A 14,610-nucleotide genomic window follows, 5' to 3' on the forward strand; every position below is an offset into this window, starting at 1 on the left:
GCACATCCACATGCTTTATGCCAGTGAGCCCTCTGGTGTAAACTGAATGGTTTCCATCCCCATTTTATTGACCAGGACACCCAGGCTCTCACAGCTCCGTGGGCAGGTAGAGTGCCCCCAGGCTTGGCCCCTGCCCTTGGGAGCTTAGGCCTCTAGAATGGGAGTGATAGCCCATTGTTGTTGTGATAATTATGTGAGATAACTAGAGCCGCACCTTGTATTAGTAGCAGGGACACAGAATTGGTGTTTGCCTCCTCCCAGCCCAGTCTTCAACCAGAGGGCTGTGAGAATCACTGCAACCCGCCCCCCCACCCCCTTGCTCAGAGATATCCTGGCAGCCAAGGTGGGGTCCTGGAGGGAAGGAGGGGAGGGGGATGCCAGAGAAGCCCCTCCCCTGTGGTGGCCCTCCCTGGGCCTCCTCCTTGCTAAGTCCCTGACTCCATCCCAGCCTTGGGTCCCTCCCAAGCATCCTTCTGGGCTCCTCTGGCCTGTTGCAGGGCTCCGTCCTCCCAGCCCTGTGTGTCTTACTCCTTCTGAGGACTGATGTGGAAACTGCTGGTTTGGGGCCTGCCCTAGACTCCTGTGCCATCTTTGTGGGAACATGTAGCACATCCAGCCCCTCTCTGGGGCAGGTTGTTCCTGAACCCAGCGAGGCAGAAGAGTCTCATCCCCACCAACCCCTGCTGAGCTACCTGGGCTAGCTCTTCATTCCCAAGGCTTCTCTCCCACAGAGGCCATTCCCAGGCCCGCCACGCACAGGAGTGTTCCCTTCTATCCTGTGATGGAGAGGTCAGGCTTCGGGCTCTGTACAAGGCCACCGCAGGGCTCAGCCAGGCTAACAGTTGCCCAGAGTGAGAGGCAGTGCCCATCCCCCAGTCCTCCCCTCCCCGGATGGCCCCCCACCTCAGCAGAGCCAGCCCTCTTGGAGCCTGCTGCTGACAGGCTGCCAACACCATCTTCCCCTACCAGGCACCCTCTGAGAATCCTTGACATTTTGCCCTGCGGCACCCAACACAGGGCTGGCACACTGGAGGCGCATGTCGCACACTGGGTGCTCAATCCTCGCTGACTGACCTGTCGCTCCCTTTCCCTACACAGAGCCCAGCAGCTGGCGCCCAGTGACCCCCAGGTCATCCTCTATGTCTCTCTGCAGCTGGCCCTCGTCCGCCAGGTGGGTTGTCATATCTCCTGAGTCCCAGGTCCCTGAGGGCTGCGGGTCTGCTCCTGGCACCACTGCTGTTACTAGCCACGTGACCCTTTTCAAGTGACTTGACCTCTCTCAGTCTCTGTTTTTTTATCTGTTATCTGAGCATCTTCATACGCCACCTCAGAGGGACCTAGTAAGGATTGAGTCAGAAAATGTGGTAGAGCCCATGGGCACACAGGAAGGGATTATTCTCTGTCCTCACACTCCCTTGAACAGTTCGGTCTCCTGAGAAGTTGATGAGTGACCACAGGAAGTATTTATGTCCTCACCTCCACTGGGTTTTCTCCACAGATCTAGGAGAGCAGAATGACTGACACACAGAGCTGTTTCTGTGGACCCCAGAGCTTGTCCCTGGCCTTGTGGATAGTACCATTAGGCTCAGCCTCTAGGACCTGGTAGGGGCCTCCTATCCCCTGGCCACCTTGGCCCCACTGGAGCTACCACCACTGCCCAACCCACCTTCTTTCCCAAGCTGAGCAGCTGAGCTGTTGGTGCTGTGAGGACACTGGTCCGTCCAGGGAGTAAGGCCAGGCAGTCATCCATCCAGTGGGTCACCTTTCATAAAAGGGCCAGAGCTCCCCGTTCTCCCAGGCCCTTGGGAACCTCTGCTTTTCATGTGCATGCCTCACAGAGGCTGGGGCTCGGTGCACACCCCTGGCCTCCAAAGCAGGACCTCTTGGCCTTGACCCAGTGAGCTGATCTCTGGACCGTTCAGGGACTGCAGACAGCCTTGACGCCCACAGCACAGCTCTCTGTATCTGCACCAAGGGAACCGGGCTGGCCTCTAGACTGTTGGAGAGAAGCCAACAGAGCCTCCATCCTCTAGTGGTCAGGTGATGGCGGCCCTGGCAATCCTGGGTGCTGCTGTGCCCCCCACTGAGCTGGGTGAGCCCTCCATCTGATGAGGAGGGTGCCCTTGGCCCTGTTTTATACTACAGGAACTGGGACCCTGCCGAGCTTCAGCTCAGCCAGCACTGAAGCCAGGTTTCTGCTCCAGAGCCCATTCTGCCCCCATTAGACATGCCATGTGGCTCTAAGCATCCTGTGCCCTGACTCATTTAAAGCCTTATCCACCAGACTGCAGTTGGCCTCCTGGTCTGTGTCACCTCTTAGCCTCTGGTGTTGTGTTCAGGTGGTCCCGCGAGCTGATTCTCCTGGCTCTGGGGTCACCTGGGTGCTTCATGCTGCCATCTGCTTGACCTTCCTCTCAAGCCCTGCGGCAGCCTGGCTTTTCCCCTCACTGCACCCTTACTCCCATCACTGGGACCCCCATCCCATACCCTTGTCCCAGCGCCTGTGTGTACCCTGACTGGATTCGTCACTCATCTCTCCCGGTCTCCTGTCTCAGCCTTTTTCTCCCCGGTGGCCCTGATCTCCTTCCCTCTCCCTTTTGCTGCTTCTCTCCCCTCCTCTTGCACCTGCCCACCACCCTCCTCAACTCACTCTCCTGCCTCCACCTTCAAGCTGCCGCCACCTGTCCCAGCCCTTTTCCCCCCTGTGCCCCATGGTTCCAGACTTCCAGGTCTTGGGTGAGGCACTTGGTACCTCTCTGCCGCTCTCCCCAAGGAACATCACTCTGCTCTGGTTTTGCAAGGAACACGGTCAGAAATACCTGAGACCACTGTATTTTAGCCTTCTGTATAAACACCAATCAAGTTCATGATAAACCTTTGGTGATATCTTTTTAATATCTTTAATTATTCAGCCACCTCTGGTGAATGGTGTCTGTCCTCCCAGAGAGATGGCAGGGCTAGGCCATTGGAGCCTGCCACCCATTTTCCTTGGGGACTCCAGACCTTGGAGCCTCAGGGAATGGAACCTGGCCTGCCTGGGTCTCTGGAGCCCTCCAGCCCATCTTGCTCGGAGCACGTGTGGCTGCCTGAGCAGTGACAGCTGTGGATTTAGATACTCAGCCCAGGATAATGGGGTGCTCTGGAGAATCGCCAGGGAGCAGTAGCCTTACGGAGACACAGGCAAGCTGAACCAGTGACCACTTAGCTTCCTTCACTTCCCTTGAACTTTCCACAAAAGGGGGCTCCCGTGGGAGGAGTCTGGGCCTGGCACTAGTGCTCACAGCAGGTGAGAGGCTGGGTGGACCCCTGGCTGGGGCCAGGTATACCCGGGACCATAGGCCCCTCAGGGAGCCTGGGAGGCCCACGTCTGAGGTTTGGTAAGGAGCAAGACTTTCTAGAAAAGAATCCCGAGCTTCCTGGGGGGATAGGGCCCTGATGTGGGTAGGGTTGCAAGAGCCGATGCAGCTGCCAGTCCCGAGGGTGTGAGAGAACACATCCCTCATGATGAGAAGGAAGAGGCTTACCTGCTTGGTCGCTGCCTGGGCTTTGGGGGCTTGAAGAGGGAAACACACATTTTCACTCACGTCCAGGATGGTGCAGACATTTTCTTACGTCGTCTCACCCTCTCAGCCACTGTAATGGGCGTGAACATTATCCTCACTTTGATGGCTAAGAATTGCAGCTCAGAGAGGCTACCCAAAGGGTCCAGCTAGGAAGTGGCAGAGCTGGGACCCATGCCCCCACCTCACCCCAGAGCCTAAGCTCTTGCCACTGTGACCCTCTGAGTGGGAAGAGGCATTTGTCTGTCAGCCTCCATCACCACATAAACCGTGCGGAGAAGAGGCCATCTCTCGGTCTGTAGCTCATGACCTGGGTAGCTTTCTTACAGCCCTGGCATCTGCCGAAACCCTTTGTGCCACACCATAAACCTGCTCCCCTTTAGGCCTGAGCAGCAGTGACTTCCCAGGCCTGACTTGGGACAGCAGACCCCTCTTGCCATGTCATTAGGGTGTGTTTTCTCATCAGAGCATGAGCCCTCCCCACCCAGGGCCCAGGAGCTCACTTGAGTCCGCTATGCCCTTGTTGGCAGGTGCTGGCACCAAAGTCCTGGGGGAGGTTGGGCCTTGGAGAAGGTCACTAAACTGGCAGTTTTCTCTGGCAGATCTCCAGTGCCATGGAGCAGCTGCAGGAGGCCCTGAAAATGTGCAGGGATGATGCCAACGCCCTCCACCTGCTGGCACTCCTCTTCTCTGCCCAGAAACACTACCAGCATGCCCTGGATGTTATCAACATGGCCATCACAGAGTATCCAGAGAACTTCAAGTGAGTTCCCTATGGACACTACAGGGCTGGGGCCACCTGCCATAGACACAGGTGCCCATGCACACCTCACCCTGCCACATAGCCAGCCAGCACATACTGATTAAGTGCCTACTGCATGCACACTTCTGACTGGAGGGTCAAGGTGGGGCATGGAAGACGTGTGGGGTCAGAGAATGGCTCTGGCATTCTGTGCCAGGAAGTGTCAGGTGGGGAGTGGTAAGCTCTCTATGGCAGCTGCAGGCTCCATGCGAGCTCTGGGGACCACAGAGGAGACTGTGCTCGAATGCATGTGCTCAAGCTGCTTCCCCCCTGCCCGCCTGCCCCGGGCTCTGCATTTGAGCCTTATGGGGACACTGACCTGTGTAACTTAATCATAACCCTGGCACAGCCAGCCAAGGATGGATTCTAACATTGGCTTGGCTGGTGGAGGCCAAGTGAGCCATCCCCCTGCCTCCAAGCAGGCCACTGGCATTGGAGGAAAGGGGTTCTCTCCATCCAGAGCAGTCCCGGCCTCTCCCTCCATCCCTGGCTACTCCGCACCCCCTATTTGCCACATTGCCCAGATGCCCCTCTCTTTGGAGCAGGGTTCATGCTGCATTTGGCCCAGGCCATGGTGGGTGGGGCAGGACTAGACTTTCCTGCCCCCACCTATACAGAGAGGACCTGCTGCCACCCAACTAGGACACTGGGGAACAAGAGCCATGCTGGACCAGCTGAGGCAGGAGGTGCATGGCCCGCAGGAGGGAATGAGGAGGAGGCCAGTCGTCTTTTGATTTCTGCCCTCCTCCGCCCAGACACGTGACACTGGATATAATAGACCTTGTTTATCTGAATCCTGTGAACTGGGGATGAGGGGTCCCTGAGTGCCCCCATTCCCATCACATTCCACCTTCAGGTCTGAAGGAGGGCTATGTAAAACCAGCGAAGGGCAGTCCTGCTTCAGACAGCAGAAAAGAAGCATGGTCCTGGCTACCTTGAAGGATGACTCCATTGGCAGTGAAAACAGGTTCATGAAGAATTAGGGGGAAATTGGTGGGTGCCATAGCCATGTTAGGTGACAGAGGGAAGCTGCTATTGTCCCAGCCCAAGGAGGTTCCCTTTGTGTGGGGAGCCTGGGTGTCCACCTCTGTCCATCCCTAGCTCATCAGGGGGCAGGGCCGGCTTTCCTGTGCCTTTGGCCTCCTTCCGAGGATGCCGCGGGGAGCTTTGCCTGTGGACTCTGCGGGATGGCTTTGTCCTCGCCAGGGCTCAAGAAAGGTGCTTTGGGAACAGCAGAGTGCCCTTAATGTAAGCTCCCCAGTATGCCCCACTGAAGAGCAAGCCCCCAGATCAGTTCACTTGAAAAGGTAGGTCACTGAGGGAATATTACAACACAGATGAAATAGTGTGTGCAGACAAGAATGAGTTACCTTGTCTCATTAATCCCACGCACAATACAGCAAGACCTACTGTGTAGAAGTTCATTTTTCACTTTCAGTGGAAATACAAAGAGGACCAATGTTCCTTCTCTCCCGGTACCAGTTACCTCGCTGTTTTCCTAGCTCTGTCCTCACAACTGTCAGGCAGGGTCTGCTACCAGCTGTGTGTGTGTGTGTGTGTGTGTGTGTGTGTGTGTGTGTGTGTACTCTGTTGTCAGGCTTTGATGGAAAAAGAAACCTTCCCCAAGAAAAGCTTCGAATCCTAGAGTGGGGAGGGGCTCCTCACCCTGCCCCCAGGTCAGAACAGGTGTCACAGAAAGAGAGGTGAGGCCTGGTGTCACACATGGTTTTATCAGCAACTCCTTTTCCCAAGTGAAATCTTACATGCCAGTTGAGACTGTGTGGGAACAGAGGGGAGCAGAGCTGTCCTGATGGAAGCAGGGCAGGGGACTGTCATGCCATGCATCTGGCCCTTCCTCGGACCCCCAGTCCCTGCAGGGATCTCTCCCCTCAACCCACTCCAGCGCCTGACGTCTCACCGCAGTGTCTCCTCCTAACTTCTGGGCTGAATTCTTTCTGCTGCCAGAATCTCATCCCCTGGCCTGAAGTGGGGAGGCTAATGGTACTTCACACTGTGTTGGGGTGGTGAGCCCTCTGGTTCTGCCTCAGCATCCTGACCCACCACAGGGGAGGTGCCTCCTGCCTCCTGGGCTCCTTGGCCTGGTGAGGAAGCCCCCTTCTCGGCAGCCTTTCCCTACTGTGTGGGCAGTGTGTGTGCCCTTCCCCTCAAGCACGCTTTCCGCCCCTCCCCGCCCCCTCAGGTGCACACTCCTTCACCTGGAAACGCTTCACTCACTGCAAGGACCTTCATGGGTGGTGGGGGAGGTGGTCCTTGCTGAGGTTGGTGACTCCTCCTTAGGAGGTGTGGGTGGGCTTTGGGGCCTCCAGGAATGCCTAGAACCAAACCATAACATTTGTGCCTGTGTGTGTGTATCCAGGGAGATGACTTTCAGCAGATTCTCCAAGGGACCCTAAACGCAAAAAAGATGGCAAGCTCTTCCCCAGTGCAGACTGGGCTCTTGGTCAACTTGTAGGATAATTGTGCCTCTTTGTGTCAATTGTGCCCCTGTTTCTTCAGGCAGGAGCCTTCTGAAGGGACAGCCTCTGCATGAGAACACAGCTGTCCCATCCAGACTAGACTCCACAGGGTCACTGCTGGGGCCTTGGGAGCTTGGGCCATGGTGCTGGCAGCAGGGAGACATCTTTGAAGTCCAAGCCCAAGAAGGGGAAGTGTTTGAGTCCCATCCCTAGGGTTCTTCCGTTTTGTGTCACTGCAGAGAGGCCTGGGGACCAGAGCATCCCATTCTCTGTGATGCCTCACTGTGCAAAGCGTGCCCACTGGGAACAGTGGGGATAGAGAAGCAGTGGCAGATTCTTTATCTCTAAGCCACCGTGAGCCCCTCACCTCCATGGCCATGAGGATCTCTGTCTTGATCAGAGCCAGCCCTAAAAGGCTGCAAAACTAAAAAATATCTACAGGCCACGTCTGGCCTTCCGAACTGTGAGACAGTGCATTTCTGTTATTTAAAATTAAAAAAAAAAAAAAAATCAACCTTTAAAAAAAAATACATATATAAGAAGTTGGGAGTGGGTGTGGAAAATCCACCTACCATGTAGCTCTCTGGGGTGGCCATAGAGCATGACCGTGGCTTTTTGCAAATAAGGCAATACTATTCCCCACAGATGAAACCACAGAGCACAAAAACCCATGGATTAGCAGGAAATGTCATTGAGTCCATTACCGGCCAGGGATCACTGACAAATGTCATTGCTCTTTCAGTTAAAACTGCATCCTGGTCCCCCAGCTGCTCCCTGTGCTGGGAACAAGCTGTGTGTGGCTCCAGCTGTTGCCATGGTAGAGAATTCAACAGCCGGTCCAGTAAATATCATTGCAGTCAAACAAAAAGATCAAACCCCCTTCACCCTGACCTCAGTGCCCCCAGTGAGGTGTGTATGCCACCAAGAGCTCCCCACAGTGTGCTCCTAAGTGGCTGAGGCCTCTCAGAGGCTCTTTTCTGTAGAACCTGCCTGTGCATTGGCTCCCAGAGGCTGTCTTCATGAAGGAAAAGGCTGGCAGGCACATGTCAAGTATAGAGGAGGTATGGCACAGGGGACATGCCAGTGGGTGGGATGGAACCCTTTCCATGTGAGCTTGTCCCCACGTGAGGGCCACAGTTAGGTTCCTGCCCTCACTGGGTCATGCTCTTAACCGGTGCCACTTCCAGCAGCTTCCTCATCTGCCAAAGACATCTGTCCTGCCTCCCTCTGCCTCCAAGGTCTGTTGTGAGACTCGGGCAAGAGAAGGTCTCACAGTTGGTTTAGAAGCATGCTCAAGGGCAGCAGTGTGGGGCATTCTGGAAGGTAGCGCACCAACAGTGTAAGACAGCAATGTGGCAGCTGAGGGTAGGGTGTGTGATGGGCCTGGAGCTGGAGGAGGGAACCGTTAGCAGGAGGGCCGGGAGGCGCAGGCCGAGGCAGGAAGCCCTGTGGGAAGGTGTCGAAGTTCCTTCGCTGCAACGGATGCTACCCTTCCTACAGGCAGTCTTAAGACTCCTGGAGAAAAACCCAGCCCTCATGGAGCTGAACTTCTGAAAATCCCCCTAAATTCAGGGATTAGGAAGCAAAAGCAAAGAGGATCTTGATTTCTGTGCTGTGGGATGACCTTTAGTTAATGGAGCTCGGGTTTAAAAGGCAGAAACGTGATGAGGCAGAGACTGATGGCCCAGCGGGGACAGTGTGAACCTGGCACGGGGGCAACCAGACACCCTGAGCAGCTTCCTGAAATCCTGAGGGCTTCTGACTAAGCCCTGGACACATGTGCTGGTCGGGCCGTCCCTGGCCAGCCTGCAGGGGGCCTCAGGGGGGCAGCAAACTCCCTATTTGGACCTGGGTTCCAAGCCAGCCAGGCGGTGGAATGTGAGCCGTCTCTGTCCTGTGTGAGCTGGAGGCTGCCTGTGCTAGTCCTTCCTCCTCATCCAGGCTAGGGGAGGCAGCTGGGAGGCTCTGCTGGGGAGGGGCAGGAATATGGGGTCAAGGGGAACAGACCACTGATAAGCATGGTTCCTGAAGCTGGGGCTCCATGGGCACTGGTTTTAGGTAACAGATTCCTTGTGCTTTAGTCAGTGCACTTGTAGTGAGGGTCACCATGGTAACCAAACAAAATTCCTAGGCTAATGATGGGAGCTTTCCAATAACCAGCCTGTCAGTCACTGCCCCCACCCCATGTCTGGCAGCCTGCCAGACCGGTTTTGAAAGCCCAGACTGGGTGGACTGGTGGGTGCAGGGTCAGGCTAGGCCCTTTTGGGAGTTTCTGCCTGGCCCAGCCCAGGATCTGGGGGCCTTGGAAGATCCTAGGGGAAGGTGTATCAGAGTCCGGACGCACTCCCCCGGTGCAGAAATAATATGGCCCTCTCAACAAGCTGGAGCTTGTCATGTGTAAACAAACTATAGGCACGGCCATCTCCCCCAGGAAACCTAGGCTGTTTTGGAAAATGTTTGAGCTGATAACTAGGCATGAGCTGGGGCCAGATGTTGGCTGATTGTAGTTAAGGTGAACTATGGCCTCAAGGGCACTTCTCTGATCTACCTGGCCTGCCTCACCTTTTTCTCAGGTTGCATGGGATATGTTTCTAGCCGTGCATTCCACCAGGCAGAAGGATCAGAGTCCCAGGCCTGTCTTAACATTTCTGACTTAAACCCAGTGTGTTTATTGGATGGCTCTTACTAGGGACTTGTAGTAGATCAAAAAGACACTTAAAATACCAACACTCCAGTGAGGGGGCTGGAATCAAAGGTATTAACACAAACATAGTTTATCACTTTGCTGGATTCATTAAACGTTTTTGGCCGCCACAGCCCCCAGTGAGGACAAGAGCCAGGGGTTAAACTTGCAGGCCATGTGGCTGAGGGAAGTGTTAAGCCAGGCGTAATCACTGGCACCAGCACTTTCTTCCCCAAAGGTCAGTTCCTCATCAGCTAAGCTGGTTTGACATTCAGCATTTCCCTTCACTGGTTGTTCTGTGGAGCCTCCTGTGATCTTGCTCTGTGTGACACTGTAGTCAGACAGAGTCCTCAGTCTCCCCATGGCAGTCTGCTTGTGCTCAGACAGGCGGGTAGATGACCCAGGTTATTTTGTTTGTTTGGGGTAGAGAGAAGGGAAAGGAAGGTATTATTTGCAGTTTTTTCCAAAAGGAATTCTTTACTTGTTGAAGTGATTTTAGCCCTTGGTTTCCTGATCCTCACTCCCTGATCTCCTGGCTTACAACATTTACTGGAGATAGGCACTGTGGCCGAGCCCCAAGAGAAAGCCTTTCTGCCTCTGGGAGAGAGCGCATTCTTGCCCTTGAGGCAGGGCTGGCCTCCCTGCTACAGTGGGTGGTCGTAGGGTCCCAATTGTGTGCTCGGTGGGTTGAGATTATAGACTAAGATGAAGGTGTTTGCCTCTTGGTGTCTTATACTAGGTTGGGAGCCTACCTTTGTTCCACCTAGGGACCTTCTATTGGATGTGCTTCTACTCCTGAATGGTTATGGAAAGGCTCTGCATGGTTTGTGTTCTTATCTTTCAGGATCACGCATTTGTGTTTGTAGAGTCATCTGGAGATAACTGGAGGTAGCAGTAGCTGAGGGAAGCAGGGCCTGGAGGCCTGCCGGGTCAGCCTTTGGGTCTGCACAGATAAGAAGGCCTTGCCATGGGGCACTTGGGTGGCTCAGTAGGTTAAGTATCCTTCTTGATTTTAGCTCAGGTCATGATCTCACTGTTCATGGGATCAATCCCCACATCAGGCTCTGTGCTGACAGCGAGGAGCCTGCTTGGGATTCTGTCTCTCCCTTTCTCTCTCCCTCTCTCTCAAAATAAATAAATAAACAGGAAAAAAAAAAAAAAAAAGAAGGCGGCCTTGCCATGCGGCCAGCCATCAGAGAGTTTAGGTAACCCTCTCAGAAATGTCCTGAGGCTATTCTCCAGGCAGGGGCAGGACTTTTGAAGCAAGGAGGAGCTAATTTCAGGAATCAGAAGCTTGCTGGCTATCAGGGAGGTAGGTTGGGCAAGGGAGGGGGGGGACGGGGCATGGTGGAGAGTAGGAGAGAGAGTCTTAAGCAGGGTCCATGCTCAGCGCGGAGCCCAACACTGGGCTCAGCCCCACAACCTGGGATTATGACATGAGCCAAAATCAAGAGTCAGATGATGTTCGACCAACTGAGCCACCCAAGTGCCCCCAAATCGGTTCACTTTGAATGAATTCATTAAGAGGTGAGGGATCAGTGTGAGCCTTAAAAGATTAGGGTACATGGGTCATTTAATCCTCCAGACCCAAGGTAAAATCATTGGTTTTTACAGCTAAGAGCTGTCATCAGGGTCCCTTCCATGTTTGGGGTAAGTCTCTGGGAAGGGAAGAAAGCTGGGCTTCACTATGGCCTTTCAGGGAGGTCACTCCTCTTAGAGTCACTTTAAGGTAACACCCTCAAAGAGCATGTGTGTGAGTTTAAACAGTTAATTTCCCTGGGGAGTCTCTCAGAGGCATGGAATTTGGTAGAGTGTATGTGACCTGTGTTGCCCAGGACCTGCCTGGCTTCCTGGGCCACTGGTTAGAGCCAGGTGCTGGAGCCTGGTGACCCCACAGCCTGAATGAGGGCAAGGGGGTGGGCCAACTCCTACCAGAGGGCCTGCTCCTTCCCTTCCCCTGTCCCTTCCCATCCATGGGTGGGGCCTCTGTGCCTAGTCAGCTGGGCAACCTGCCCCACTTTCAAGTCCTCATCCCTGCTGGGCCAGCCTTCCTCTCTAGCTACCCTGAAAGCCCCCCACCCCTCACTCCTGTTGGTCAAAACTGAACCACTCCATTGAGTACTGGATTCTCTTCTAGTTTGTTCCCTGATTGCCTGGGATATACAGTTTGAGCTTCCCCGTGGTGATGGAAGCACCTTCAGAGCAGACTGTGGCCTGCACCCTGCCTCCCCCTCCTCCCTGTGGGGGACCCACAGCTGGGCACCCACACACCCCAGTAGACCCTCCGACGGGTAGACCACAGGAATCATTTTGTTTGTTACTCTGGAGGGAAGGAGGGAACCCACAGGGATGTTGGCATCTTACAGCCCTCATTCCACTTACCCTGTTTTGTTGTTTGGGTGTGTTTACTTTTTGCTCTTTGCAGCCCTCCTACTTGAAAAGATGAAGAAGCTAATGGGAAAGCTAGGTGATATCTCAGGGTCAGACAGCTGGTACAGGGCAGAGCAGAGCCCAGAACCCAAGCCGCGTGGCGGGCTGAACAACCCTGAGACGCTCGAACCCCGTGTGCTTCAATAATAACAAGACAGCAGTGCGCCCAGTTCGTGCTCTGCACCAGACACTGCTCTAAGCACTCTAAAGGCATTAACTCCCTGATCCCCTCAGGGACCCCAGGAGATAGAGCAACCGCATTACTCTCACTTTACAAATGAAGGCATAAGTAAGCAAACTGTACGTCATCGTAATCGAGGCTGGGTGAATAATGGCAGGTAGGGCAAACCTGGATTGAGGGCTTTATCAAGTAAGAACGCCCTGCTAGGCCTTAATGTGCATTGTGTCCACATAACAACCCTCCCTTCCCCCTGCCCCTCCCCGGCCGGTATACAATACTGTATAAAATGCTGTCATTCCCATTTTACAGATACAAAACTGAGGTTCCGAGAAGTTAAAGTGACTTGACCCGGTGGTCACATGGCTAGAAAAAGGGAAACCAGGGTTTGACTTGAATCATCAGACTGGGACCCTGCTTTTCAGCACTGAGTCGGACCTGGGGCATGTAAGGTGGGGCCCAATTCCTGTGTATCCCTGGTGCAATGTACAGGCTCTGGCCTCCTGGCCCAGGAGTTAGACTTTCCAGAGGCGTGGCCGCCTGACTCAAAGAATAGCCTGCTTTTTCACTCAATTATGTGTTTTCTGTAAAAATAGAACTCTTCATTAAAACAGTACAGCATAGCCATCAGCCAGAATTACTAATTACTGTCCTTTAAAGAGATAATTCCCCCTTTTGTGCATTCGCCACACCTGCCGCCATCCCCTCCCCCACCATGGAAGGCTCCCACAATGGTCAGGAGCCAGAGGGATGGGGCTGGTGGGACCACAAAGAATGAACAGTTCCACAGGGCGATGCAGCCTGTCTTCCTGGGACTTCTCTGAATCTGGGAATGCCCACAACTCTCCAGAGGCCTCAGTGAGTCCCTATGGCTCAACCTCCTTCTGTTATTCAGCAGATTTGTTGACATTAGGGCAGGCACTGGGGATACAAAGAGAAGAAAGACGTGTTCCCTGCCGGTCACAGGGTCCACTAGGGAAGACTGGCAATGATGGTGTGGACTCAGGAGACCTGTCTTGAGGGGTGGCTGTGCACCAGGGCTGCCTTTATAGGCTCTATTGCCCTTAGTCCTCCCAGCAGCCTTCCTGGGTGGTTCCATTACTGTCCCAGGGAGGTGAAGGCACTTGCCAGGAGGTGCCAGGGCCTGGGAGTGCACCTGCACCGTCTGTTTCCTCCCATTTGATGGGGAACGAGGCATGGGCCAGAGGTGGGTCCTTCCAGTAGACAGCAATGGCCATGTTCAGGTGTTTATTGCATATGTTGAGAATTTTATAGGGAGCCATTTTCAGGAACATGGAAGTGAAAATGTGGACCCGTTGTGCTTGCCACCCACACAGCCCACATCCTTCCCTGCAGCCAGCTCTTCTCTGCTGGTATTCCCCGACCTCCAGGAATGGGGTGCTGGAGGGAGCAGCCAGGGAGGGGACACAGGAAAAGTGATTGGAGGCTCCTGGAAAGGGGAAATGGACAAGATGACCTTTGACCCCAGGCTATTGCTTGCTTAGCTAGAGCCATCTTCACAAAAATATCCCCCATTTACAAAATAATTCTTTTTAAAAAAAATATATTTTTTGGAAAGGCTCACGTTCACCCAGTTCTGAGGAGGCTCACCCTAAGATATCTCCTCTTTATGGCAGTGGGAAGAAAAATGATTTGTCTTTGCCTCAGATGGGAATGGCTCCAAGTCTTAATCCTTTTGACAAATAATTAGGAAGCTAATCCTGCCCCAGGAGCACGGGCCAGTCAGGGCCCAGGAAGAGAGGGAGGAGAAGGATGCCAGGCTGACCATCATTCTTTGAGAACCTCCTTCATCAGCTGCTGGCCCGAGCGACTGGGAAGATGGTCAGAGATGCCCCGTGGTGACACCTGGAGACACTGGCCTTGCTGGCCTCTGTCTTCCCCCACAGGAGGAGGGCTGGCCCAGATGCAGAGGGCTGCAGACAGACTCTGCCAGGCCGAGACATTTCATGGTCCAGCAGGGGCTGGCTCTGTTCAGGTCAGCTGAGCATCTGTCCGTGCCCTCAGGGTGCTGGACTGTGCAAGTGATGCGGGAGGTGGCAGGTCCCTGCCTTGATCAGAGCACAGTGGTAGATGAAGTGTGTGGGGAGGATGATGGCTGAGGGAGCACACAGCCTGGGCATGAGGTGGCCAGTGTGGACTACCAAGGCTCAGGTAGCATTCTTTGGGAGGGTGTGGGCTCCTGGAGAGTGGCCTTGTGGCCTCACTGGGCCTCCCTACTAGGACCAGGGCATACATGCCACTTCGACTGGACAGGACTGTGGAGTCCAGGACCCAGGACTCCTTCCTGTAGCCCCAGCAGCCTCACCCCTGCAGCAGGACAGAGCACATGGTGTGTTTACATGGACTCTTGCTCCTTCCTCTCCCCAGAGAGAACACTCGCTTTCACATCTGCCTTCAGATGCAAGGCGTGGGAAGAGCATTCAGTCTTGTAAGATCTTGGTGTTTATTCGGTATGGGCT

The 14,610-nt window shown here is 54.4% G+C and overlaps 1 protein-coding gene across 1 annotated transcript in view; it reads left to right on the plus strand.

Annotated features, from left to right (window-relative positions):
- The window catches only part of TTC7A (tetratricopeptide repeat domain 7A), a 120,436-nt gene that overhangs the window by 73,223 nt on the left and 32,603 nt on the right, over positions 1-14,610 (plus strand). Inside the window, exons 14-15 of the mRNA XM_042932202.1 lie at positions 1,099-1,171; positions 4,163-4,323. Coding sequence (XP_042788136.1) covers positions 1,099-1,171; positions 4,163-4,323 — 234 coding nt within the window. The remainder of the gene's footprint in view (positions 1-1,098; positions 1,172-4,162; positions 4,324-14,610) is intronic.

The sequence above is a fragment of the Panthera leo genome, chromosome A3 (genome assembly GCF_018350215.1).
Source record: "Panthera leo isolate Ple1 chromosome A3, P.leo_Ple1_pat1.1, whole genome shotgun sequence".
Lineage (NCBI taxonomy): Eukaryota > Metazoa > Chordata > Mammalia > Carnivora > Felidae > Panthera > Panthera leo.